The sequence below is a fragment of the Nothobranchius furzeri genome, chromosome 1 (genome assembly GCF_043380555.1).
Source record: "Nothobranchius furzeri strain GRZ-AD chromosome 1, NfurGRZ-RIMD1, whole genome shotgun sequence".
In the NCBI taxonomy this organism is placed as follows: Eukaryota; Metazoa; Chordata; class Actinopteri; order Cyprinodontiformes; family Nothobranchiidae; genus Nothobranchius; species Nothobranchius furzeri.
Window position 1 is genome coordinate 31,369,841 of NC_091741.1, and position 24,730 is coordinate 31,394,570.

Here is a 24,730-nt window from a genome sequence, read left to right on the forward strand (position 1 = left end):
TTTATAAATATCCATTAAAATATCAAAACTGGAATCTAAATGAGATATTTGGCAGCACAAAAAACTTGTCAAACACAATATTTATTATAATAATTGTAGGCAGACAGGAGACAGAGCTGATGGAGGTTCTCAGTCATCAAAGGATGGCTGAAGGCTTTCCAGGAACAGGAGATGTGGTGTTGTCTCTTCTCTCTCTATTCTGCCAGATGAGCTGATAGGTTACAGGTGTGTGAGGACATCCTCATGCTGTCATAACCAGATGACAGGAGTTATCAGGTGATCAGCCAGGCTGATGATGAGATGCAGAAAGAACAAATCCAGGACAGTGTACAGTAATAACAATAATATGTGGTGTTGCTCACCTTATGTGCTCTTATAGAGTTATTAACGTGTGCCTGCCTCATGGTGTAGAGTCCATATTTTGCTGAGTGTCCTGCAATAATGCAGGTTATTAGTTAATTTACTTTTGATAGCAAAAACAAAATATTTAATGTAAAAGTTATTTACCAGGTGAATCAGCTCACACGTCACCACCAAAGCCCCATTCCCATCTGTACCGGGTCGGCCCAGGCCGGGTAGCGTAGGTTGTTTACATATCTGGGTGGCCTGGTATTTATCCGGGCCAAGCAAGGCTCATTCTCAGCCCTCTTCTCGAGGGGGTCTGCTTCAGGCCAACCAGGGCCAACACACCCACTGCTGACAGCAAATTCACACCTTCCATTAGAGCAAGCCTCTGATTGGAGGGTAGAATCAGCCCACATGGGCTTAAGACAAGGATGTGTGGAATCAACCGGGCCAGGCTGGGGCCGACTGGGGCTACCCGGCCCGGGCCGACCCGGTACAGATGGGAATGGCCCACAAGTGTCACAGGGGCAGAATCAGTAGCCTCCTTCATGATGTAATCACATACTTATTTAATTGTTAATATCTTAAAAATTCTGAAATGTTTAAATTTTTTTTACCTTGAACAGTTCACTGAGCTTGCACTGTCACTGAGGTGGAAGCTGGAATCAACAGCAGACACCTCACACCGTGGTCTTTTCAGGAGGTGTGGATGCTGCTCTGGGACTTTCTGGAAGATGAATTTCCGTCATGGTCCCTGTGGGTCACCAGACACACTGCGGCTGTGAGCTCTAAACTGGGTGGCTATGTAAAAAACAAAGTAGCAGCACATTTATGAATGTTTAAAAGATCATAAAATCACGTGTAACAATAATCTGTAAAACAAATTAAAACTAGAAGGTGATAATAAAATGTTTACATAGACGATTATTAAAAATAATTCACCTTTGCTACAGGGAAGGCTTCACGTCAGCCTGGACAAGTGCATTCATGCAGCTAAATCAGTCTGACAGCCAGTGTCTTGGGCAGATTTAGCCTGAAAAAAATATATAAGCACATTGTTGTTGGAGTTTATAAAGTCAGATAAAATACAAAAGAAACTGTCCTATATAGGCGCTTTATAACATTCCTAGTGTGTGATCGTTATTATAACGTAAAAGTCAGTCACATATGATGTGGAGAGCCTGAAATGCGACCTCCTGAACAGAATTCCTCACAGAACCGGGTCACGCTGTGGTGTAAAGCTGGATTTCACGCTGTAATGCTGTCTGTCAACTAGTGCTGCGTTAGTTAGTCACTGTTGCAGAATTACCGACTGACACAAAAACAACACGAAATTTCTCTGAGCCTGACAGTAATAGTCATGTGGACCGTTTCGTCGGCCAGGGCTTCGAGATATGTTCCGATTCGCCGCTGATTCTAACCTTACATCCCGTTCCACATTTTCTGAACTTGACAAATTAGCCCGAAGGCAGTGCATGCTGATATTAGCTAAATGGAGTGAACCACGTCTCTCAAACTGTGCATTTAGGTAGGGAATTGTCTTTAGAAGATGTTAAAACTTTGAATTGGCTTACTCACCTCAGACTGGAGCCCGCCATGGTGGGGGAGCAGAGTCGGTGGGCTGCATCTAATTCGTGGAAGAGCCACGGTGGGCACAGCCTCCCTCTTCAAACGGAGACGTGCAGAATAACCCAGTTCAAACTCCATCATGTTGGCGAAGGAATCGCGGGTAAAATGCTGGTTGCAGACTACAGCACCAGGCGGGAGCTGACTGTTTTCCTGTACACCGATTGCGCGCAACCGCTGGCGCCTAATTTCTAAGTCCAGTGGAAAGGAGCGCAACCCCACAGAGCCACGCGACCCACTACACTACACCATCTCACCATGCTAACACGATATGGAACCGTATGGAACACTAAACCCGAACTACTTTCTTAATCACACTAACAGCTAAACACTAACTAAACTACAATATCCAATAGCCAAGCTAACACTAAATAAGTATGTATGTCTAAAAGCTATGCTAAAGGTTAGGATATGCTAATGCTGAACTACCGCTAACCGTCCTACACTCGCTTGCAAATCCAACTCCCAACTCGCCACAAGGCGTGGCCGAGACTCTCGATGCTTTTATAACTTTGACACAGAGCTGCTACGTAGTACTCTACTGTTTTACGTAGTATCTTACTCTTTAGCCATTGGCTAAAGTGTATTCAAAATGACTCAAACTCTATGTTTTAAGCTGAAGGTGGCGCTATACTGTGGTATTTAGGCAATTATTAATTTTTAAAGAAAATGCACCAAAATGCTAAAATAATGAATACACACATTTAAAACACTATTAGACACTCATTTATACAGTTCATCAGCAAAAAAAAAAATAGTTAATTTACACGTTACTTGCTCTTTAAGTCTTTCATATTTTGTTGACTCAAATAAAAATCCCATTCATTTATTTAAATTTTTTTTAATGCTTACAAAACAAAACACTCCAACTTTGCTAGTGCAAAGAGAGAAAACAGTATGGGTGTAGAGTGGGTTTGTGTTACAGACTGTGGTTAATATTGTGTATGAAGTGAGTTGTGTGTGTGTGTGTGTGTGTGTGTGTGTGTGTGTGTGTGTGTGTGTGTGTGTGTGTGTGTGTGTGTGTGTGGAGGATTCAGATCAAAGCACGGTTTCCAAACTGTGGGAGTTGGGTGGGAAGTTAAGAGTTTAAGAGTTTAAGGGCTAGGGTAACTCTAAACCAGACTGACAGTTAAACAGTATTTGTCTGGTTATTCACCTTCAGTTTTATGTTTGTATTATGACACCAGGGCTGTAGGGAGACTTGGGTAAAGCAGAAAACCTTAAGGGTGACAAGTAGCTATACTTAGATTTTATTTACAACCTTTTCTGTATATGATGCATTTTTTTCTTGTTAATTCCCAATTTTATTTAAATGTTCAGCAGCTAAATCTGAGTTTCTTCTGTCCCAAAAGCTTTTACCAGTTATAAGTTCTTTGTTGGCCCCTCTGAAATCTCAGAAGGACAATAAGCCATCAACACATCCCCTTCCTTTACTTTATTGATCAGTAACAAGATTAATTCTCAGATTAAACCTCTGCGGATGTTAGCCATTTGTCCTCCTGTTGGTCTGTGGAGACCTAAACCAAGTCGTCCAGCAGGATCTGCAATAGGGATGATGGGGATGCTGGGAGGGTAGGGTAGGAGGTCATGGGGGAGGGTTGGTCTCTGGTCATACTCTCCCCCAATGATCCCTGGAACTGGAGGCAAGAGTGGCCGGGGCACAGGTGTGGAAGGGAATGATGGCGGGCAGCAACGAAGAGCACGTCTGCGTTCCGAGCGGATTTTATATGACTTTTTGTAAAGCTGCAAAGAAAAAATAAATAAATCAGGAAGAAATTACAAAAACAAAGCATCAGTGTTCTTCAAGAAACTCATGATCAAACAAATCACATATAAAGAAACAACCAAACTGATCTTAATGTGTTTTATCTAGGATGGTAACTAATTATCAGAAACTAAACAGAAAATTTTTCTCCAGCTTTTTTGTTTTGTTTTACTTTCTCGGTTTATTTGAAAAGCACAGGAATACTTTAAAGAAGCTAATACAAACACCATCTTGGAATATTTTCCACAGTCAAACTTAAAGCAACACTGTAAAAACATTGTTCCACTTTTTTTTAAACAGTCTAATAAAAACGGACCGTATTGACCTGAATATAGGATGAACCCGATTATAAGACAACCCCCTCTTTCCAAGACTAAACTTAAGGAAAAGACAAAATAGTTTTTTTAAATAAACTGTTTTTATTGAAAATTTGAGAACAAATATTTAGAAAAAATACTATTTTAATGCAAACTATCAGAACTTTGCTGACATGTGAAATCAAAAGTCAAATGAGCCTTTGATTCAGATGCCCTCTACCTCGCTGTACTCGCTAATGCTGCTGCAGTCCTGGTGTATAATCAGACCGCTACACCTGCCGCCTCCCAGAACGTCATCCTCACTGCCATTCAAGGCATCCACGCATGCAATGTTTGACTCCTCTGCTGAATTGACCACCTTCATCTTAAAATTCGCATAACTCTGCCTTATAGCTTGTTAACTTGCCCCTCTTTCAGTCCACTCTGCTCTGGGTCTCTCGTCTCCATTTCTTTCTCCTGTTGAGAACATAGAGCCTGGCACCCTCTGCTGTTACCGGTGTGAAATGACCCCATACAAATATCAGCATGGGTAAATGTTTAGACCCCGATTATAAAACGACCTCACATCAATTAAAAAAACCTTATCTTATATTTGAGTCAATACAGTAATTTGACTTAAATTGTAGTTTTCCAATATCTCAAACTCCTTTGTATGTATTTGGTGTAGCGTACCCAAAGGTCAAGTTTGCATCACAGATGACCAGAAACTAACCTTTGAATTTGCATATACAAAGTGTGGTCAATACTTATTCCCCGTGTCATTTCACTTTTTTTATTATGACTCAACTTGTATACCTAAATGTCCTGATTTGCACAGATGCATTTATTTCTATCTGATTCATATGCAACACAGATTGTATCGGAGGAAATGTTGACTTCATGACGATGGTCTCACCTCTCTCCAGTCTACATCCCGAGATCTGTGGTGAACTGGAAAAGACCATGAAGGATTTTAGTTCAGGACTTGAATGTCTATCACAAAACATGACCTAAAACAGATGCATTCAATTATTTAGCTCAATATTTACCTAGTTAATTATTCAATGTATTTGTTCAGATTAATCAAAGACAATCAGGATTTTTGACAGACCTTCAAAAACATCCAAATTCTGAACTTTTAGTAGAAAGTTATTTCACATTAAAAAACCTGAAAAGTCTCGACGGTACAGATGTCTCCAGAGCGTTGAGTCTGCAGCAGAGGCATTGAAATGTCGGCTGACAGCAGACAGTCTGACTACAGAGTGAACATCCAGCAGGCGGAGGACTCGCAGGAGGAGCTCTGGAGGAAGAGCCAAAAGACCAAATGCCACTGGAAGCGCCATTGCTGAAAACACAACAGTTATCTGATGAGGAAACCATGAAACACAGGTGCAGAGTAACCTGTGCTGTTGTTGGGGAAATATGAGCGATCCAGCATGTAAGGCAAAGCTGATTAGGAAATAGCTATTTTAGCCTCATTGACTTGCTTTCATTGTTTCGCTCGCGCTGTCCTCTCCTCCTCTGTTCAGATGAGAATTTTCAACGAGCGCTTCTACTCACGCCTACTGTTTTCCAAACCTCCCCATCCCACCCCCGTGCCCTTGTTGTGTGTGTGTGTGTGTGTGTGTGTGTGTGTGTGTGTGTGTAACCAGTTTGTCCTGCTTGTTGATATCAGAAACTGCACTGATCTTGCAGCTGTTTTGTAGACCAGTTCCTTTCTAAAGAGTTAAGTAGATAACTAATGTACGTGGTAGCGTAAAATGCTATTGTATAGTTACCTTCAGGGTCCAAAATTAACACTCGCCACTCGCCAAATGCTGGCAAATTGCTCCATTTGACGAGTATAATTATGAGCTCTATCTGCCGCATGGCGAGTAAATGTTTGCACCAAATTAGTTTTGTTTATCAGTCCTCTTCCATGGATTTCTGTGATGCTCCTCCCACCTGCATGCGACGTACACAAGCGTACATGAACGTGAGCGCTGCATCCTACATCATTTCCGCCTACCCCATTCACTCACTGTTAATCAAGTTAGCAGTTAGCTTCATGTTAAAACTAGCAGTGAAATGTGGCGGTTTTTAACTGGAGTAAGCCAGCCTTCAAAAAGAAAACTTGTCCAACTGGAAGAAAAACCACCAGGACCAGTGGAAACCAGAAGATTTCATGAAAAGTAGCAAACTGGAGATGGCGGTGTCGTAAGACACTGGCTACACTATGAACCGGAATCTGTGCAAATGAGCGGCACCATTTGCCACCAGTACCCTGGAGAGAAGAACCGTAATAACTCATTTTTCAAAAGAAATAAAACAATGAAGCTCGAGACTATTCGAGAACATGAAAACAGCAAATGCCATATTGCCTCCACGTCCATGTCCCGGGTTCAATCTGAGTCACTACTCGTGACACCCACGGTCTTGGCGCTAATGGCTATGTCAGAAAGAACAAACGCAAACATGAAAATGCTGTTTTGCATTGTAAATGCTATTGGGAATAAGGCCATTTTCCAATTTTGCGTGGATGTGCGAGTAAGTAAAGTTTGTTTCTTTGAAATTTCCATGCTCTTAAGTAGAGCTGAAACGATTCCTCGAGTACCTCGAATAATTCGAGTACAAAAAATCCTCGAGTCAAATTCTCTGCCTCGAGGATTCGTTTAATTCATATTTAATTAATTCATGGCTTTGCAATCGCCCGGGGTCATGTTTCACCCGGACCGAAATAAGTGACGCACATGCCCACTGGACTGAATGCACACGCGAGTAGCGAATGTAACTTAACTTTCTCTTAAGCCATGGTGGACAACGTGGACCCCGGTGGAGTGCGAAAAAGACAGAAAATGTCAAAGTTGTGGGACCATTTTTCACGTCGTAAGGTGGAAAACGTAGTCCAGTATAAATACTGTAAAATGGATTTAGCCTAGCACAACACCACATCCTCCATATTGCAGCACCTGTAAATGTCACTTCTGCAAGCAGACTCGGAGCCTCTACAAGATAATGCATTTTAGCCTGTATTTCTATATATTCTGCGGACTCTGCGACTTTTTCGTTTGTAGCACTCAGTTTCAGCTCACACCGTACATCTGGTAGCAACACGTCGGACTTAAAATGTGCTAAAAATAGCAGTTTTTACACAACACGTCGGACTTTTTATTGTGTTATTGATGTCTGTTGTCCCTCGGGGTTTCTGCAGGAGGACACGGGTATTTATGAGTGGCGGAGGAAAACGAAAGAAAGTAAATAAATGTTTTGTGATCAGTATAATTTGACAAAACCACAGCAAACATGCTTTTGGCAATCCTTGTTAGTGTGAGAAAAAAAGTGTGGAAATTAAAACGAACGTGTGTTAATAGGGAAACAGCCAGCGAGCTGTTTGCGCCGTGAGCGGTTCTGGTTCTGTTTGGGCCGCAGCCGCTCGCAGCGTTATCCTCCTAGTTTTTGTCTGACTTGCAGGCTAGCAGATTCTCGCACGAGGGGAAAATCGGCTCAGGTTTGCTTATTTTTTGCACAGGCATTTGTTTACTGTGAAGTAAAGTTGAAGTGCTGAAGTTATGCAAACTAATTTTGAATAAAACTTGAATAACTGGCAATTGCTTGCTCATTTTAAGAGGTCTTTCATAATTATAACATGCTATTTGATATCAAATCAAATCACTTTTATTGTCACGTCACATGTGCAGGTACACTGGTACAGTACATGCGAGTGAAATTCTTGTGTGCGAGCTTCACAGCAACAGAGTTGTGCAAAAATACAGTAATGTAAAAACAAGTAAAATATAAAAATGGCTAATCTAAGTATACAAATGAATAAAGTAAACAATAAGATAAGAGATATAAAATGTACAGAGGTTGGTATGTGCAAAACAGTGGCATTAATGTACAGTATGGAGTGTGTAATGTTGGAACTTGGTGGAGCTCGCGACGAGGCAGCCATACTCAGCGCCATCTTGGCTCATCAATATATATGATATAATGGTTTACAAACACAAAAGGGTAATTTATTAGAGTACTCGATTAATCGAAAAAAAGATTCGATAGAGTACTCGATTACAAAAATATTCGATAGCTGCAGCCCTACTCTTAAGTTCAGATGTGAAATATGGCTAATTAATTCTAATGACGCAAAATCTTATTACCAGAAATGCAAACTATGTTGATTAAAATAATTGTATATTTACAAAATGCATATGTTGAGAAGCAACATGTCTTCTTTAAACCAAAGAGTGTTCATTCAGGAATGTAATCTGTTATGTAACATGAATTTGTTTGTTACCCTCAGGAGGTGTCCTCTGTGGCAGCCATTTTGAAGCAGCTAAAGAGGAAGCCCGCCTCTAATGCTGCCTTTATATAGGAAATGCCTGAGTGGACTGATGTGATTGGCCGACCTGAATTGGAGGTGGGGTTGGAGAGTATATAGGTGGGCTGCTGGGTGTGGCAAAGGGTCGTTTTTCCTCTCTGAAAGTGACAGAGACTGCTAAGAGAGTTGGATGGGTGGCCATTTTGAATAGTGCTGGGATTTTCTGATTTTGTTTTTTCGGACCAGAGGAAATAAAATTGGTTTTCCTTATCTATCGACCAAGTCATCATGTTTCTTTTGTCCTCACTACACTTCACTGTGTAACAGCATATTTACAAATATATATATATTTTTTACCATTCTATTTTTATTATTTGCAGTCTGGAAGAACAAAAGGGCAGTGCAGGCATCTTCTGGCCTATGCCAGCTGAAGCCACCACACAACCCCACTTGCACCCACAGCCCTCTGTGTCTAACTGCAGTTTAAAATTGGAAGTGGGCACCGGCACTCGGGATGAGGCTGAAAAATCCCCCTGCCAAGTGCCGTGAAATGTGCTCACTCCCAAGGCCCTAAGTGTGTTTGCATGGAATGTCGTCGGTGGAAGTGTATAAGGTGCAAATAAAATTGGGGGGCAGGTTGCTACAGGAATGTGGAAATGGAGTCCATACCCGCACTCCCTGACTTGTCCACCCCCCAAGGTCCTATGTGCATGTTTGTGTGATGATGTGAGGGAGCAGGAGGAGAGAAATGTGCGGGGATGGGGAGGAATGGCTGGTTGGGCTTAGCCCTCCAGGGAGCCAGCTCCCCCATTGGCCCCAATAGGCACCTCTGTTGTCAAATTGCCACCCAGAGCATGGAGACCCCAGCCCATCCTGCCAGGGCCCAAAGCAGCAGCATCACAGCACCTCACAGAGTCTGAGGGCACCAACCCAGCCCCACCCTAGCAGAATATCTATGCCCATCCCTGCATTTGCACAACTTCTGGATTATAAAAGACATGGGACATCCAGGTAAGGTGGGGTCCTCCCCCTCCTGGACTTCCCGCTACCCTGTGATGGGACAGCAGAGGAGCCAAGGTCTACCCGAGGCCCCTGAACCCGAGTCAGGCACTGCTGCAAGTTCAATAATCATTCATTGATTTGTGCGCAGGGAGAAATCGCTGTCTTTTTCAGAGCCAACGGAAACATTTAATGAAAACATTTAACTGAACCCAAAAGGGCTTTAGACAGGAAATGTGCTTCATATCAAACAAATATCAGCCCACCGGTCATCTAATACCATACAATACCAATTTTTTTATAAAGTACCTTTTCAAAATAGCATGGCAGCTAACCAAAGTGTTGTACATAAAAGAGCCAAATGCTTGAATAAATCAACAAAACACAATGAAAGCATGAAAATCAGGTAAAATACATAAAAACATAGCATAAATAATCAAGGATAAAAAATCTCTTCTAAAAACAATAGAATAAGAGAAGAGTTAACTGCATTATCAAAATAAAAATAATGCGACGAATGATAAAAACCATATGAAATGGCACAAATAAACCAAAAAAGATACAAGATGGTGTGAGGTGTTAAAAGTGAGCTACTGAATCATAAAAACTAAATTAAGAAAAATAAACCCGGTGCTGAATTTTCATGTAAAGAGTCACGGAGGGAAGGCAATACTGAAAAAGTGTGTTTTAAGGGTTGACTTGAATCTGCTGACAGAGGGAGCCAAACGCACATGGAGGGGCAGAGTGCTCCAGAGTTTTGGGGCTGCATGAGAGAAGGCACGCTCCCCCCGTGATTTGAACCGAACCTTTGGAACAACAAGCAGCAGATGATCTGCTGAACGAAGGGCACGAGTGGGAACATACGGAGTCAGCAGGTCTGTCAGATAGGATGGGGATGGGCAATACAAAGCCTTGTATACATATAACAAGACCTTGAAATGAATCTTAAATTTGACTGGGAGCCTGTGTAAATCTGCGAGGATAGGTGTGATGTGCATGCGTCTTTCGGTGTTGGTTAAAAATCTGGCTGCAGCATTTTGAACCTTCTGCAGTCTTCTTAGGGCAGGACAGAATTTGCATAATCCAGACGTGAAGTAATGAAAGTGTAACCAGGTTAGTTCAACGCTACCAAGTTTGGCCTCAAGGGGGCAGCAGATGATCAGTTTTTAATTCGGGATGGACACGCCCTCAGACGCCATCTTGGATTATCGGTCTTTCGGCAGCTGGTGTCAAAGCAGAAGTCAGACAAACTTGAGCTGAGCACGGCGAACCTTTGGGAAGCTGGATGAATCCATCCATCCATCCATTGGATTATTTTGATCGCTAAACCAAAGACTTAAGTTTTGTGACTTGAACTTGGATTTCTTTTTTTCCTTCATACCTGTTATCCTGGTGAGTTCACAATTTGCTCACATGCTGTTAGCATGCTAAGTGAGTTGGCAATGTTTTAAACCTGCTAAATGAGCCTCTTACGTTCTAAAACCAGTCAGGATAAACTTAAAATAAGAAAAACTTGAGAGAACAGCCATATTCAATGATGATTTGTGTGTGCTGAATAGTATTTTGCCGTAGAAAATGGTGATTTATTGTCAATGAAGTGATTATGAAACACTGCGTGTGGGCTAGCTGGACAAATATATTGACCAGTTTTGTCATGGGTTGTTACTTTACGTTAAATACTGCTGTGCTGCATTGCCAATTGCAGAAATACACAACTATGGTTGCAACAACAATTAAAGAGATTTATTTAATTTTAGGGAGTTATCAATGTTATTTCAAATTGCAATTACTACATGTCAAGCAATATGTTCCTGTGAGTTGATTATAGTGAATGTTATGAAAACATGGTTATTTAACTGTGGGTTGTATAGACTTGAAAAGTGATTGTCCTGTGTGTCTGTACAGGCTGGTTTTTCCTTTGGAGGGGCTAGTTGGAGAGAGCCTCACCTGCTGCCATCTGCTTCAACAGCGACTGGATTGCCCATCCCGGACCATTTTCTTTTCTTTTTTTTTTTTTTTGGACATACTCGTTTGAGAGGGCGGTAGGGCTTGAGTGCACTCATATTATTTTGAACTTTTGGACATTGGGGTTTATATTATTTCATTCCTGAGATCTCAGAGGATTTTTTGTTCTTTCTCCTCATTGAACCTAGAATAGATATTCCTTCCATGTTGCTGTGTTGCATAACCACAACGTAGGGGTCACAAAAGCATGAATGAATGACTCAAGCGTTTGAGGATTGACTTAAGATGTGATGCGGCGGAGTTGGAAAAAGCAGGACTTGACAGTGGTGTTGACTTGTGAAGTCATTGAAAGGTCAGAGTCCAGTTTCACACCTACGCTAGTGGCAGATGATTTGAGATTGAGTGAGGGGAGAGTTGGGGCACCTAAAGCACCATTCGTGTTAGTGGGGCTAAAAGTATGGCATGTGTTTTGAGAAAGCCAGGATTTGACATGAGAGAGACATTCTGACAATAGAGAAAATGAGTGCTGTTGGCTGATTTGAAGGTAGATCTGGCAATTGTTTGCGTAAAAGTGGTAGTTAACACAAAGACTTGCTAAAATCTTACCAAGCGGTAGCATGTAAATTGAAAAGAGGAGAGGACCAACTTCCGGTCGGTAACAAGATGGCACCTGTGCTTGGCTTAGCCGCGGTCACCGGCCACTTTTTCAAAATTTTCCACCTTGCTCCTGTCTGCGATCCTCTTCAGTAGTGTCTCTGCTACCATCTCCTATGATCGCCAGACTCTTTTGTCCTTTTGTTCGTTCACGATCGCCCAAGATGCACTGAGGACGTACCTCCTGTTTGTTTACCTGAGCGGCGCACCGGCCCGGAAGCAATCGACGATCCAGAGCTGCGCACCTCTAGCGATGTTTATCCGGTCCTGGGAAAACGTCGGAGGAAAAGAGGTAAACGAGCAGGAATCCAGGTGAGAATAAGACTTCTCTTAAAGCGTGGTTTATCTGGTAAACATCGGCGAGATCTTCTAGCTTCTTGTCCTTTGTTTGGTGACCTGAGCGCCACTTCCGCCTTCCCGCCAGGCCGCATTGCAACGCGGTTCATCCGTCCAAGTTTTTTAAGGTCGGTTTATCCTCATTCCTCAGTGGTTTCTCCTCCTGTTCCCTCCATAAGTGGTTTTTATAAACACCGTGGATCTAACCCCGCTAATTTACGTCCACTAACTCCAGCTGTTTCTGTAGTTTCTGATTCCTCCACCTCACTCAGCATGGCTCTATTAAACACCCGCTCTGTTAACAATAAGTCCTTCCTGCTCAATGATCTAATTCTGTCTAAAATCCTGGATTTTCTGTTTCTGACTGAAGTTCGACAGCAAACATCTGATTATTCTGCTCTGATTGAACTCTGCCCGAGTGGTTATTCTTTTCTTAGCCAGCCTCGGGGTTCTGGTCGTGGTGGAGGCCTAGCTGTTGTTTTCAGAGACCATCTTCCATGTAGCTCTACAACCTCTGGGCACTTTGCTTCCTTTTAACTGCAGCTGATTAATCGGGCATAAGAACCCAATTTACATTGCGGTGATCTGTCGTCCACCTGGTCCAAACAGGAGTTTAGTGACTTTCTATCCTCCACTGTGAAGCTGTCCAGACTGGTGATTGTTGATGACTTTAACATCCACGTTGATGATCCCTCCGATCTCTTTGCCATGAATTTCTCCAGCCTTATGGACTCCTTCAGCTTTACCCAGCATGTTTCTGGCCCCACACACACCAGGGGGCACACTCTGGACCTTGTTTTTACCCTGAGTCTAAATGCTGACAGTGTTTGTCCTGAGGACGTTTATATTTCAGATCACCATTGCATTTTCTTTAACTTGTCAGTTTCTGCGTCCCCACCTCCTGCTCGCCGTATGGTTAGTTCTCGTTTTCTTAATGAGAGCACAGCTAGCAATTTTTCTGCTGCTTTTGATCCACCCTGTTCTTCTGATAACGACCCAGATTCCTTAACTTCTCAGTTCAACGAGCACTGCCTCTCCATTCTGGACAACATCTGTCCTGTCAGAACCAGATCAGTTCCTGCAGTGAACCCTACTCCCTGGTTTAATGACAGCCTTCGCAGCCTGAAGCGCCAATGCAGAAAAATTGAACGTTTGTGGAAGAAAACCCATCTCCACGTCCATCTGCTGCACCTAAAGGATCTTTTGACATCCTTTAACTCTGCAGTCAGAGACACCAGGGTTTCCTATTTCTCCAACCTGGTGTCCCAGAGCAAAGGGAACCCCAAGGTGCTGTTTAACACCATCAGCAGCATCGTCTCTCCTGCCTCTCCTACAGCCTCCATCCACTCTTTTGCAGACTGTGAGAACTTTCTGTCTTTCTTTGTGGACAAAGTCAATAAGGTTAGATCTAGCATCTCTCCTTCAGCCTTATCGCCGCCTCTCCCGACTCCAACCAGGCCCATCATCCTAGATAGCTTTGCTCCTGTTTCTTTGCCTGAGTTAACCAAACTAGTTAACTCTATGAAGACCTCTGCATGCCCCCTCCACATCTTACCCTCATCTTTGTTTAAAAGTGCTTTTCAGTCCATCGGTCCCAGCGTGCTCTCTATAATTAATGCTTCTCTGGTCTCTGGTCAGGTCCCTACTTACTTTAAGAACGCTGTAATCCACCTGCTTCTTAAAAAACCGAGTCTCGACCCATCTCTCCATAGCAGCTTCAGACCCATCTCTAAACTTCCGTTCATCTCCAAGATCTTGGAAAAGGTTGTGGCTAAACAACTCACAGCTGCTCTTGATGAACATAACATCTATGATAGCTTCCAGTCAGGTTTTCGTAGAGCTCATTCTACTGAAACAGCTCTTCTTAGGGTCTCTAATGACCTTCTGACTCACAGTGATGCAGGGGACTGTTCTGTTCGGGTCCTGCTGGACCTGACTGCAGCCTTTGACACTGTTGACCATCACCTGCTACTGGAGAGGCTGAGAGACTGGGTAGGCCTATCAGGATCTGCTCTGGAGTGGTTCTCCTCTTATCTCTCTGAGCGCTCCTTTTCTGTGGCCGTCTCCAAGTTTAGGTCCTCCACCACCTCTCTTACCCATGGTGTCCCACAAGTTTCTGTGCTGGGGCCTCTGCTCTTTCTCCTTTATCTGTTTCCTCTTCAGCACATCATGAGCTCCTTCAAAGGAATCTCCTACCATCTTTATGCAGATGACATCCAACTGTACGTCTCCTTTAAGCCCCATGAGATGTCTAAGCTGCAGCTGTTACACACCTGCTTAGACTCTATCAAAGCCTGGATGGTGGGAGCTTTCTTCAGCTGAATGAAGATCAGACTGAGATCCTCATCTGTGCCCCAGACAAGCTGGTTCCCAAAGTCAGAGACTCTCTTGGTCAGCTTGCTTCCCACACCAAACCTTCTGTCAGGAATCTTGGCGTGACCTTTGACCCAGTTCCCACCCTGGATTCTCATGTCAGTTCTCTTGTTGGCTCTTCCTTCTTCCATCTCAGGAACGTTGCTAAGCTGAGACCCATTCTGTCCCGCTCTGAACTTGAGACAGTTCTCCACACCTTCATCTCCTCACGCTTAGACTACTGTAACTCTCTTTTCACGTGTCTGAGCAGAATCTCCCTGAACCGTCTACAGGTGGTTCAGAACGCCTGTGCTCGGCTTCTGACCAAGTCCTCCAAACACACCCACATCACCCCGCTTCTCCTCCAGCTTCACTGGCTGCCAGTCAACTTCAGGGTTCATTTCAAGATCCTGGTTCTGGTCTATAGGGCCTTACATGGACAAGCACCATCTTACATTGGTGATCTTCTTAGTCCCTGCACCCCCAGCAGGTCCCTGAGGTCCAGTGACCAAAGCCTACTGGTTGTGCAGCACCAGGCTAAAGGTCAAAGGTGACAGATCATTTGCTGCTGTGGCCCCCAGACTCTGGACCTCTCTCCCCCTGAGCCTGAGATCAGTGGACTCAGTGGTCTCCTTTAAAAAGCAGCTGAAGACTCACTTGTTCAAGCTGGCTTTTGTATGACCTTCTTCACCTCTCTCTCTCTTTATTCAGCTCTCCCCACCTATTCCACCTTCCTCAGGATCCACTGATTTCCCTCTTATCAATCAATCAATCAATCAATCAACTTTATGTATATAGCACTGTAATGGAACAGAGTACTGTGTTTTAATCCCTTCTTTGCTCAAGACTAGTCTGCATGAGATATAACTCAAGGTCTCATGCATTCATTCTAACCTGCTTATTTTCAGCTCAACAGAAGAACGAAGAATGAACTATTTTCTTTTAATTAATCAAAGAACTCTTTTTAATAAAGCTAATCCATCAAAGTGTTAGTCAATATAATAAGATGTGACCGACCTGTGAATTCAAAATATTAATTACTTTATTGTGATCCTATAGAATATAATAAGTACTGTGACTTTAAGTGTTCCAACAGGACTCATTTCACGTAGTGTTAAAAAAGACATAACATTACTTTCACTGATCCAATCAGAATGTTACTGATCTGACGGAGGCGTGGTTCTGACGGTGTTTGGTAATTTTCATTCGACAATAAACCATAACATCCGAGGTATAAAAACTATGCCACGTCAGCTCTAACGCCAGTTCAAAGCGTTCCAGAGTAAGTGACGGAGTGGCCAATCCTGACCTTTTAACTCTTTAACCGAAAGAACAACGACAAGCTGAAAAATCCAGTCGCTATACCAACCAGCGGAAACAACAGCCTTTCAGAACAAAAGCTCAACCATCCACCGACCTAGGCTTGGGTCTGACCAGACGCCAATAACATGTCGTGTGCCGGAAGTTACTCAAGACGGGTTTGATCAGAACCGCGGCTTTTCCTACTGACCCGTTTCCAGAAAGGGTTCACTGGACCTCGATATTCCTGATCTACAGAGGACTTCCACGAAGGCAAGGTAGACCGACAAATGGTGTCTCATGTATTTCTGAAGCTAACCAAAGCTTAATGCAAAACAACATCTTCAGCTCCCGTCAGAACTAATCGCTTCTTCGGATTTGCTGGTTCTGATTTACATCACACGTCATCCATTCACCACCTCATCCATTTTTAGTTACACCATACATTTAGTTTAAAGTCAGTGTAGTTTAATTTGTTAGTAATAAAATTCTTAACTTTTAAAGTTGACTCTCTATTCTGTTGTCCCTGAGTGAATACGTAACGGTTATCTAATCTCTGCAATAAAAAGATCCAATCTTCTGGTTTAAATAACCCTACGATCCGTAAGGAGGATTTCATATTTACTATGGAATCACACGCCTTACGGCTCATTAATTGAATTGTAATTCTTAAATTTTATTACAGCACTTAAATCCTACAATACATGGAACTCAAAGTGCTTAACAAATTAAAAAGGCCCCACATACCCACATTCCCTCCCATCCCCAGAATTTTAAAAACAGTCTGACAATAAAAAACCCTTCACACACACTCACACACACACACACACATACACACACACACACACACACACACACACACACACACACACACACACACACACACACACACACACACACACACACACACACACACGCACGCCCCCTTCCCCATGGTAAAAAAAAAACACGATTGGCTGAGATCAGATGAGCCAGACCAGCTAAGATAAGGAAACGCCATCAGGGGAGCCATCCACCCCGACAGCAGCAGACCCACAGAAGCAGCCGAGGCACCGACACCGGGCGCCGAGGGCAGGGAGGGCAGAGACCCCCACCTCCACCCAGGCACACATGGAAAGCACCCAGGCCACCATAGCCATAGCAGAGGGCTCCGACAGAGGAAGCACTGGAAAAAGGTTAAATTAAGGTTAAAATATAAAATCCAAAGAGCTAAAATGAGAAATGTAATATAAAAAGTTAGATAGATATTAAAATAATAATGATCATAAATCAAGGTAAAAAACTGTTTTAAAAGCATGTATAAAGAAAGAATACATTAAATAAATAAAATAAATAGATCAAATAAATAAACTAAGTAATTAATTCATTTAAAAACAGAGTATTCAGTTTAAAGCTAAACTAAAAAGACGGGTCTGGAGCCTGTTTCTAAAAACATGAACGTTCTCTGCAGCCCTGAGGTCCCCTGGCAGCTCGTTCCAGAGGCGAGGACCGTAGTAATGGAAAGACGCCTCGCCGTGAATATGCATCCTGACTTTAGGGATGACAAGAAGATGGCTGCAAGAGAAGCGCAGAGACCGCGTGGGTTCATACGGTAAAAACAGTTCTGAAAGATGAGAAGGCCCAAGACCATTAAGACACTTAAAAACCGTTAAAAGTATTTTGAAATCGATCCTGAAACATACAGGGAGCCAATGCAATGATTCTAAAACTGGAGTAATGTGGTCCCGCCTCCTGGTCTTCATCAGGACACGTGCTGCTGAGTTTTGTAATAGTTGTAAACCTGAAATTCTCTTTTTAGGAAGAGCAGAAAGCAGGGCATTGCAGTAGTCTCTCCTACTGGTGATAAAAGCATGCATCAGCATCTCCGTATCGGCCCGAGAGAGAATGGGGCAGACTCTGGCGATGTTCTTTGGATGACAAAAACCTATTTTGGTGATATTTTAATATGATGGATAAAAGTCAGCTCAGAGTCAAAGATGACACCCAGGTTCTTCACTTGTGAAGATGGATTAAGAGACAGTGATTGTAATTTTGGTAAAAGTTTCTCTCTCTGGGCCTCAGGAACGATGACTAAAACTTCAGTTTTGTCCTGGTTGAGCTGGAGAAAGTTCTCTGCAATCCAGGATTTGATGTCAAAAATGCAGTTATAAAGTGTGTCCATTGGCCGTGCGTCATCAGGAGACACAGAGAAGTACAGCTGTGTATAGTCAGCGTAACTGTGGAAATTCACCCCGTGTCTCCTGATGACTCCGCCAAGAGGGAGCATATAAAGGTTAAAATGCACTGGGCCTAAAATTGAACCCTGGGGCACACCACATGTAATCCCATGGACCCTAGAGGAACAGGTATCCAAACTCACCATGAATGTCCTGTCTGTGAGGTAGGATGTGAACCATCTATGTACAGCACCAGAGAGGCCGATCTGTTTTAAACGAGTTAAAAGAATAGTGTGGTCTACTGTATCGAAGGCAGCACTTAGATCCAGCAGAACCAACACTGTTGCCCTCCGGACATCATAATTTATTCTAAAATCATTTAAAATCGTCAGAAGGACTGTCTCTGTGCTGTGGTTCACCCTAAAACCAGACTGAAATTTTTCAAAAACATTATGGGTGTTGATAAAATTATTGAGTTAGATTAAAACAAGCTTGTCTAAATTTTTTCTTAAAACAATTAGTTGGACACCGGTTGATAATTGTTTAAATCATTAAAATCTAAATTGCTCTTCTTCAGCAGGGGCCTCACCACCGCCCGTTTAAAAGCGTCAGGAAAGACCCCGTCTGAAGGGAACAGTTCATCATAGTTAAAACCTCATCTCTAAAAGAATCATAGACGTGTTTAAAATACCTTGTGGGAATAGGGTCCAGGACACATGTGGTGGCTCTCACTGAGGAGAAAACTATCAAGAGTCTCAGCTTCAACCAGGACCAAACTGTCCAGTGTTTCCTCAGGTAGACTCTCAGATGTGTCTAAAACCACGTTACGTTGAGAGGGTAACATGTTACGTCCGATGGTGTCTACCTTCCCTCTGAGGTGGGCTGCAAACTCCTCACAAAGTGTTTGAGGGGGTTTTCTAAGTTGAGTTTTGGTTGGAGTTGAGAATATTATTGATTGTAAAGAAAATAATTTTAGGGTTAATTTTATTGTCTGAGAGGATTTTGGAAAAATATGCATTTCTTGAATTTATTGTGGCATCATTGTATGTTTTATGCAGTTCCAAATAAATCTGATGATTTATTGTTAATTAGTTTTTCCTCCATCTCCTCTCCGCCACTCTGCAGTTTCTCTTTAGTTTTCATTTCTCCAAGGTTATGTATGATTAGACAGTAATTTTTTGGTTTTGAGTGGAGCAAGCAAGTTAAGCGCTGACTCTAGTCTTCTGTTAAAATCATTGATAATGGCATCACAAGGGGCGGAGACGTTACTTGGAGGGATATTGTTAAAAGCTTCAAGAAAACCAGCAGCCACTTCAGGTGTTAGATTAATCTTCCTTACACTTCTCAAAGAAGGCCCGTACTGGATAACGCTGGTGATGTTAAAAAATGCTCAACAGTGATCAGACACTGCCAAGTCGACTACAGAGGACACACCAGTGGACAGGCCATATGTGATGACCAGGTCCAGGGTGGGTAAAATCCACATAATTCAAGATGTTTAAAAAATCTGTGACTAAAGGGTCTAAAAGGTTATCCACGTGCAGATTAAAATCGCCAGCTAAAATAATCCTATCAAAGGAGTTGGGTAAAATTGATAAAAACTCTTGAATAAAAGGTGCACTGTGTCTAGGAGGCCTGGAAACAGTAACACATCAAATCTGAGGAATGCCAAAAACAGCTGCAGTGAATTCAAAAGTGTTCAAATTATCAAATACAACAGGTTTTGCTAAAAGTGTTGATGAGCTTATAAAAGCAGTCCCGCCTCCCCTTTTACCATTCCTCGTTGAAACATTTAAATTAAAATTGGATGGGGAGGCCTCTGTGAGAACAACAGAGGCATCTGAACTCAGCCATGTTTCAGTTAAAAATAAACACTGAAGATTAAAATCTAAAATCAGGTCATTTACAATAAAAGTTTTGTTCAGCAGAGAGCGAACATTAAAAAGAGCCATATCAAGAGATGCTGGAGGTCGAGTGGCTGTGTGATTTACTGAACGTGAGGTTTTTGATAGCTGTTTATGGTTATTGAAGTTGGGTTTGCTAGATTTATGTTTGATTGGTCGCTCTCTGCTGACAATGACAGGTATGTGTTTGGTTTGGCAGGGTCCAAGTCCGATATGTGAGTTACTGTTAAAATCAATGCTGTAGGTGCTTGGACCAGGGGGGGTCAGGCTGATGGGGCAGGAGGGGGGGGGGGGGGGGGGGCGAGTGGCAGAGGTCAGTGTGGGGTGCAGGGGGGGGACGTGGACAAGCCAGGCTCATCCCCAGGGTACGTGTGCCATGTCTGTTGAGGTGGAGTCCATCAGCGCTGAACAGATCCCTCCTGCCCCAGAAAATGTTTAAATTGTCTATAAAACCAGTGCTGTTCAGTGCCATGATGGAGGAGAGCCAGGTGTTCAAGAATAGGAGCCTGCTAAAACGTCCAATTCCTCTGCCAACGGTAGGAGTGGGGCCAGAAATAAAAACGGACACAGGTGTGCTCTTTAAAATATTAAAAAGACGAATGAAATCCCGTTTGAGCAGTTCTGACTGTTGTTTGTGGATGTCGTTGGTGCCTGCGTGAATGATAACTTTACTCACGGTGGGGTGTTGTTGAATGATGTCCAAGATCTGATCCATGATGTCTGACACTGTTGCTCCGGGAAAACACAGAGTACGGGCCCCTTTCATTAGCACCTTCCTGATGATGGAATCACCGATAATCAGAGCGGTGGCTGCCTGTTCTGGCTAGAGCTGTGCAGGGGATCCCTTGCTGTCCAAGACAGGCTCCCCAGGGCTGCCATGGTGGGTCGTTTGCGCCGAGGGCTTGCTCCGTGGGTTCGGGGTATGATGTACCGCCCCTCGGCGCAGGGCAGCCTGGGAAATGGCGCGACATGGACGGCTGCTGGACGTCAACTGGTGCTCCGGCGGCTAGGAGGGATTCCCTGGGTTAGGAGCAGATCCTGTGAGGCTACGGTGGCCAGGTACTGGCAGTGGAGGGAAGTCCTGGTCCATGGTGCCGAACCGGTTGGTGAGAGGAAGCGCAGATGGAGGGGAGCAGCGACAGCTGCCCCGCGCTGTCCCACCGTAGCGGCGGCCAGGGCCGACCGTGGTCCAGGCGTTCCGCAGAAGCGGCGTGGAGCTGCGGGGGGCTTTCGGCTTGGCCCCCAGACGTAGCCAGCGATCTTCCACTGCAGCAGGTGTAACCTCAGGTGCCCCGACCCAGCGAGGAGACCCGGAGGATCCATGCTCCTCCACAACCTTGTCGGGCTGGCAGGGGACAGTGTCAGTCAGCTACGCACTTCCAGCAGTGGCGAAGGTCCGGCCGAAGATGAAGTCCATGTCGCGCTCATGATCTTGGATCTGGTGACACGAAGAGATCCTCTGCTCCAGCTCCGAGATCTTCTGGGTGAGCCTCAGGCAGCCACCACACCCGAAATCGCAGGTAGGAGCCGTCATGACGAGGAGAAAGGAGCCGTAGATCAATCAATCAATCAATCAAATTTTATTTCTAAAGCGCTTTTCAAACAAAGTGTGATTCAAAGTGCTTTACAAAATGACCCCAGATTCCCATAACAGGTTAAAAACATTAACAAACATATGCAATCACACGCACACACACACAGACTCACACACACACGAGTAAAAATTATATTAGGCTGAGTCCAGATGAGCCAAGTATGGTAACGCAAGGAAACGCCATCAGAGGAGCCGTCTGCCCCGGCAGCATCAGGTCTTCCACACTAAGTCAGGGCGCTCAGTGGAGGGGGGGCATAGACCCCCACCTATAGAGCGCCCAGGAAGCTACAGTCGACCACCGCTCCCGGGGCAGAGGGCCCCCACAGAGGAAACACTGGATTAAAATGAGTAAAAATATAATAAAAGAGCTAATATAAATGACAAAAGTTAGAAAATAAGTAATAAATAAAATCATATAGACAGTAAAATAATAATTTAAATAATAAAACTGTGCTAAAATATAATCATATAGAACATGCAAAGCAAGTAATAAAATATAATCATGTAAAACGAGAAATAAAACCGAGTTGTTAAAAAGTTGGTGATGCTTAAATCGGTTAAAAACGGTTGGTTTTTAAATCGGTTAAAAAGCAGGGTTAAAAGGCAATAAAGCCAGTTAAAACCGTGTTTTCGTAAAAGACCAAGAGACGCCGACAAACAGAGCTGCGACCAGGGGTGGTCCATCCTCCTGTGTGTCCTCTTATCTATTCACTCGCTCTATTATTGTCTATTTTTCGCTCATTTTAAATATATTTTAACCATTTTCTAAATTCTTTTTGATATTTTTACATTTTTTGTTTTTGTGATGTGCCTCGTGATTTTTATCTTGAGAGGCGCTATAGAAATGATGTTTTCTTCTTCTTCTTCTTCAGGATGGAGCTCTGCGGCACTCCCCATGGAAGTGGGACATTGGGAGAAGAGCAGTCTCCAACATGAACACTAAAACACCGATGGTTAAGGTAGGACTTCAGCCATTCGAGGGCAGTACCGGTCACACCCACCCAAAATGCAAGCCTGTGAAGTAGGATGGTGAGGTCTACAGTGTTGAAAGCTGCGGTCAGGTCGAGTAAGAGTAACAGCACATGGGAGCCAGAGTCAGTCAGAATCAGGATGTCATTGAGGACCCGAATGTGTGCAGATTTTGTGCTGTGATTACGTCTAAAGCCTGATTGGAAAGGGTCAAGTAGCCCATCGTCATCTAGGCGAGAAGTGAGCTGTGTGAGAGCCAGTTTCTGAATTACTTTTGAGATGAATGGAAGTTTTGAGATTGGGCGATAATTGGCACAGTCGGACTGGTCCAGGCCTGGTTTCTTTAATAGCAGCTGAACAACTGCATTTTTAAAAGTAGCTGGAAACACACCAGAGAAGCTGGAACTGACAATATGCAAGAGAGCAGGGTCCACCACTGGAAGGACATCGCGCAGCAGTCAGACTCCCAGTAGAAGGAGTCGGTGTTAGAAGCCCTGGCTAAGGAAAACCCGACAGGCGAGCCTCTGCCCATTAGCTGCTGTACATTTTATTGATGCACTGTTGCGCGTGATGAGACCGATAACCTACGTTGGTGAATGGTTTGACTGGTTACATAAAACAACAGGTTAGTATTCTTTAAAAGAAGTATTAATAATAATAGCTAATATGCAGAGTAAAATAACTAATAAAAACTGATTAAAGAGATAGTAAAACACTAAACTATAAATGTCTAATACCAATAAAATGGAATTAAATAAATAAATAAGTTCATTAATAAACAGGAAATGCAACAAAAACAGAGATCAGGTAAAAGCTAAGCTAAAAAGGTGAGTCTTGAGCCTGCTCTTAAAACCTGAACATCCTCTACGACCCTGAGGTCCTCTGGCAGCCTGTTCCAGAGGCGAGGGCCATGATACTGGAAGGACGCCACGCCGTGGGTGGGATCTGACTTTTGGAATCACAAGGAGACGGCTGCCAGAGGAGCGCAGAGGCAGCGAGGGCTTGTAAGGTAAAAGCAGTTCTGAAAGAGAAGGCCCAAGACCATTAAGACACTTTAAAACCATTAAAAGAACCTTAAAATGGATCCTGAAACACATTTGGAGCCAATGCGGCGATTCTAAACTGGTGTAATGTGCTCCCGCCTCCTGGTCTTCATCAGGACACGTGCTGCAGAGCTTTGTAAAAGTTGTAGCCTGAGATGCTCTTTTTGTGAAGACCAGGAAGCAGGGCACTTCAGTACTCTACTCTACTGGTGATAGAAGCATGATGTGTACCTTCTCTGGCAGCAGCAATCAGCGGGTACACCAGCTGGTCTTTGTACACTCTGGACAGTTTCTTCAGGTTTTTGAAGGCTGCAGCAGCACTTTCTCCTAAAAGATAATAAATAAAATTAAAATCAGACATCAAGCTTGTTAAAGCAACTGAACGCTGTTGTACCTGGCCACTCGTCAGTCACATAGCTGGATGCGTTCAGCTGCAGTTTGTGAACGGAGTAGATGGTTCCTGCCAGTGTCAGAGCCGCTAAAGAGAAACAAAACAGCATACTTTCATCTGGATGATTTTAAAGTTGAACGTCACACCACCTGGTATGAGCCTGATCATTGTGGTGGCAGGATGGAGATGGATTCACCATTGATGATGAGCAACGGGCCCATGCTCACAGCCACTACAGAAACCTGGCTGGTCCCACACAGAGGATGGACGTATTCAAGCTTGTGGACTCCAGCCACTGATCTCCATCCAGCAGGCATCTCCTCCGCTGTCAGCTCATTGCCCTTAGCACACAAAAGAGACACAATTTATCTGCACAGGTGACATTAAATCAGCTTCTCTTTTTCTACCTGAGGAGTGAATCCAGTCTCCAGCATGAGGAGATGTGCAGCTACGATGACAGCATCGTTTGGACTCCAAACCCGGGCTGAGTGGTATAGAAGCTCCAGAGAGAGAGGAGACTGACCCTCTTCTGCCTCGCTGCACAGCATGGGCTCCCAGACTGGTCCAGAGTCCAGTTCATCTGAGGTATGAAGGGGTTCCGTTAGCAGTGGGGGACCCAGAGGTCTCTAAAATATAAATATATGAGAACACAACATGAGAGTAATACTCGTAAACAACGTGTTTTAGCTGTTTGTCGGCTACAGAAGCACGTTTATAAACAGAAACGTGAAGTCGCCATCTT

The 24,730-nt window shown here is 43.6% G+C and overlaps 1 protein-coding gene across 6 annotated transcripts in view; it reads right to left on the reverse strand.

Moving 5' to 3' along the window:
* Positions 1–65: 65 nt before the first annotated feature.
* fbxo7 (F-box protein 7) overlaps positions 66–24,730 on the reverse strand; it is a 29,480-nt gene continuing 4,815 nt past the window's right edge. For 2 of the 6 annotated variants that reach the window (XM_070552466.1, XM_054739958.2), the window contains exons 4-13: positions 24,396–24,614; positions 24,185–24,329; positions 23,992–24,075; positions 23,829–23,924; positions 5,201–5,377; positions 4,949–4,983; positions 1,288–3,714; positions 963–1,146; positions 363–433; positions 66–289 (exon numbers count right to left, since the gene is read on the reverse strand). In XM_070552466.1, coding sequence (XP_070408567.1) covers positions 3,433–3,714; positions 4,949–4,983; positions 5,201–5,377; positions 23,829–23,924; positions 23,992–24,075; positions 24,185–24,329; positions 24,396–24,614 — 1,038 coding nt within the window. In that variant the 3' untranslated portion in view covers positions 66–289; positions 363–433; positions 963–1,146; positions 1,288–3,432. Of the gene's footprint in view, positions 290–362; positions 434–962; positions 1,147–1,287; positions 3,715–4,948; positions 4,984–5,190; positions 5,378–23,085; positions 23,576–23,828; positions 23,925–23,991; positions 24,076–24,184; positions 24,330–24,395; positions 24,615–24,730 lie in introns of those variants that run through there. The other 4 variants (XM_015963364.3, XM_070552495.1, XM_054739959.2 and 1 more) reach the window with 4 other exon arrangements.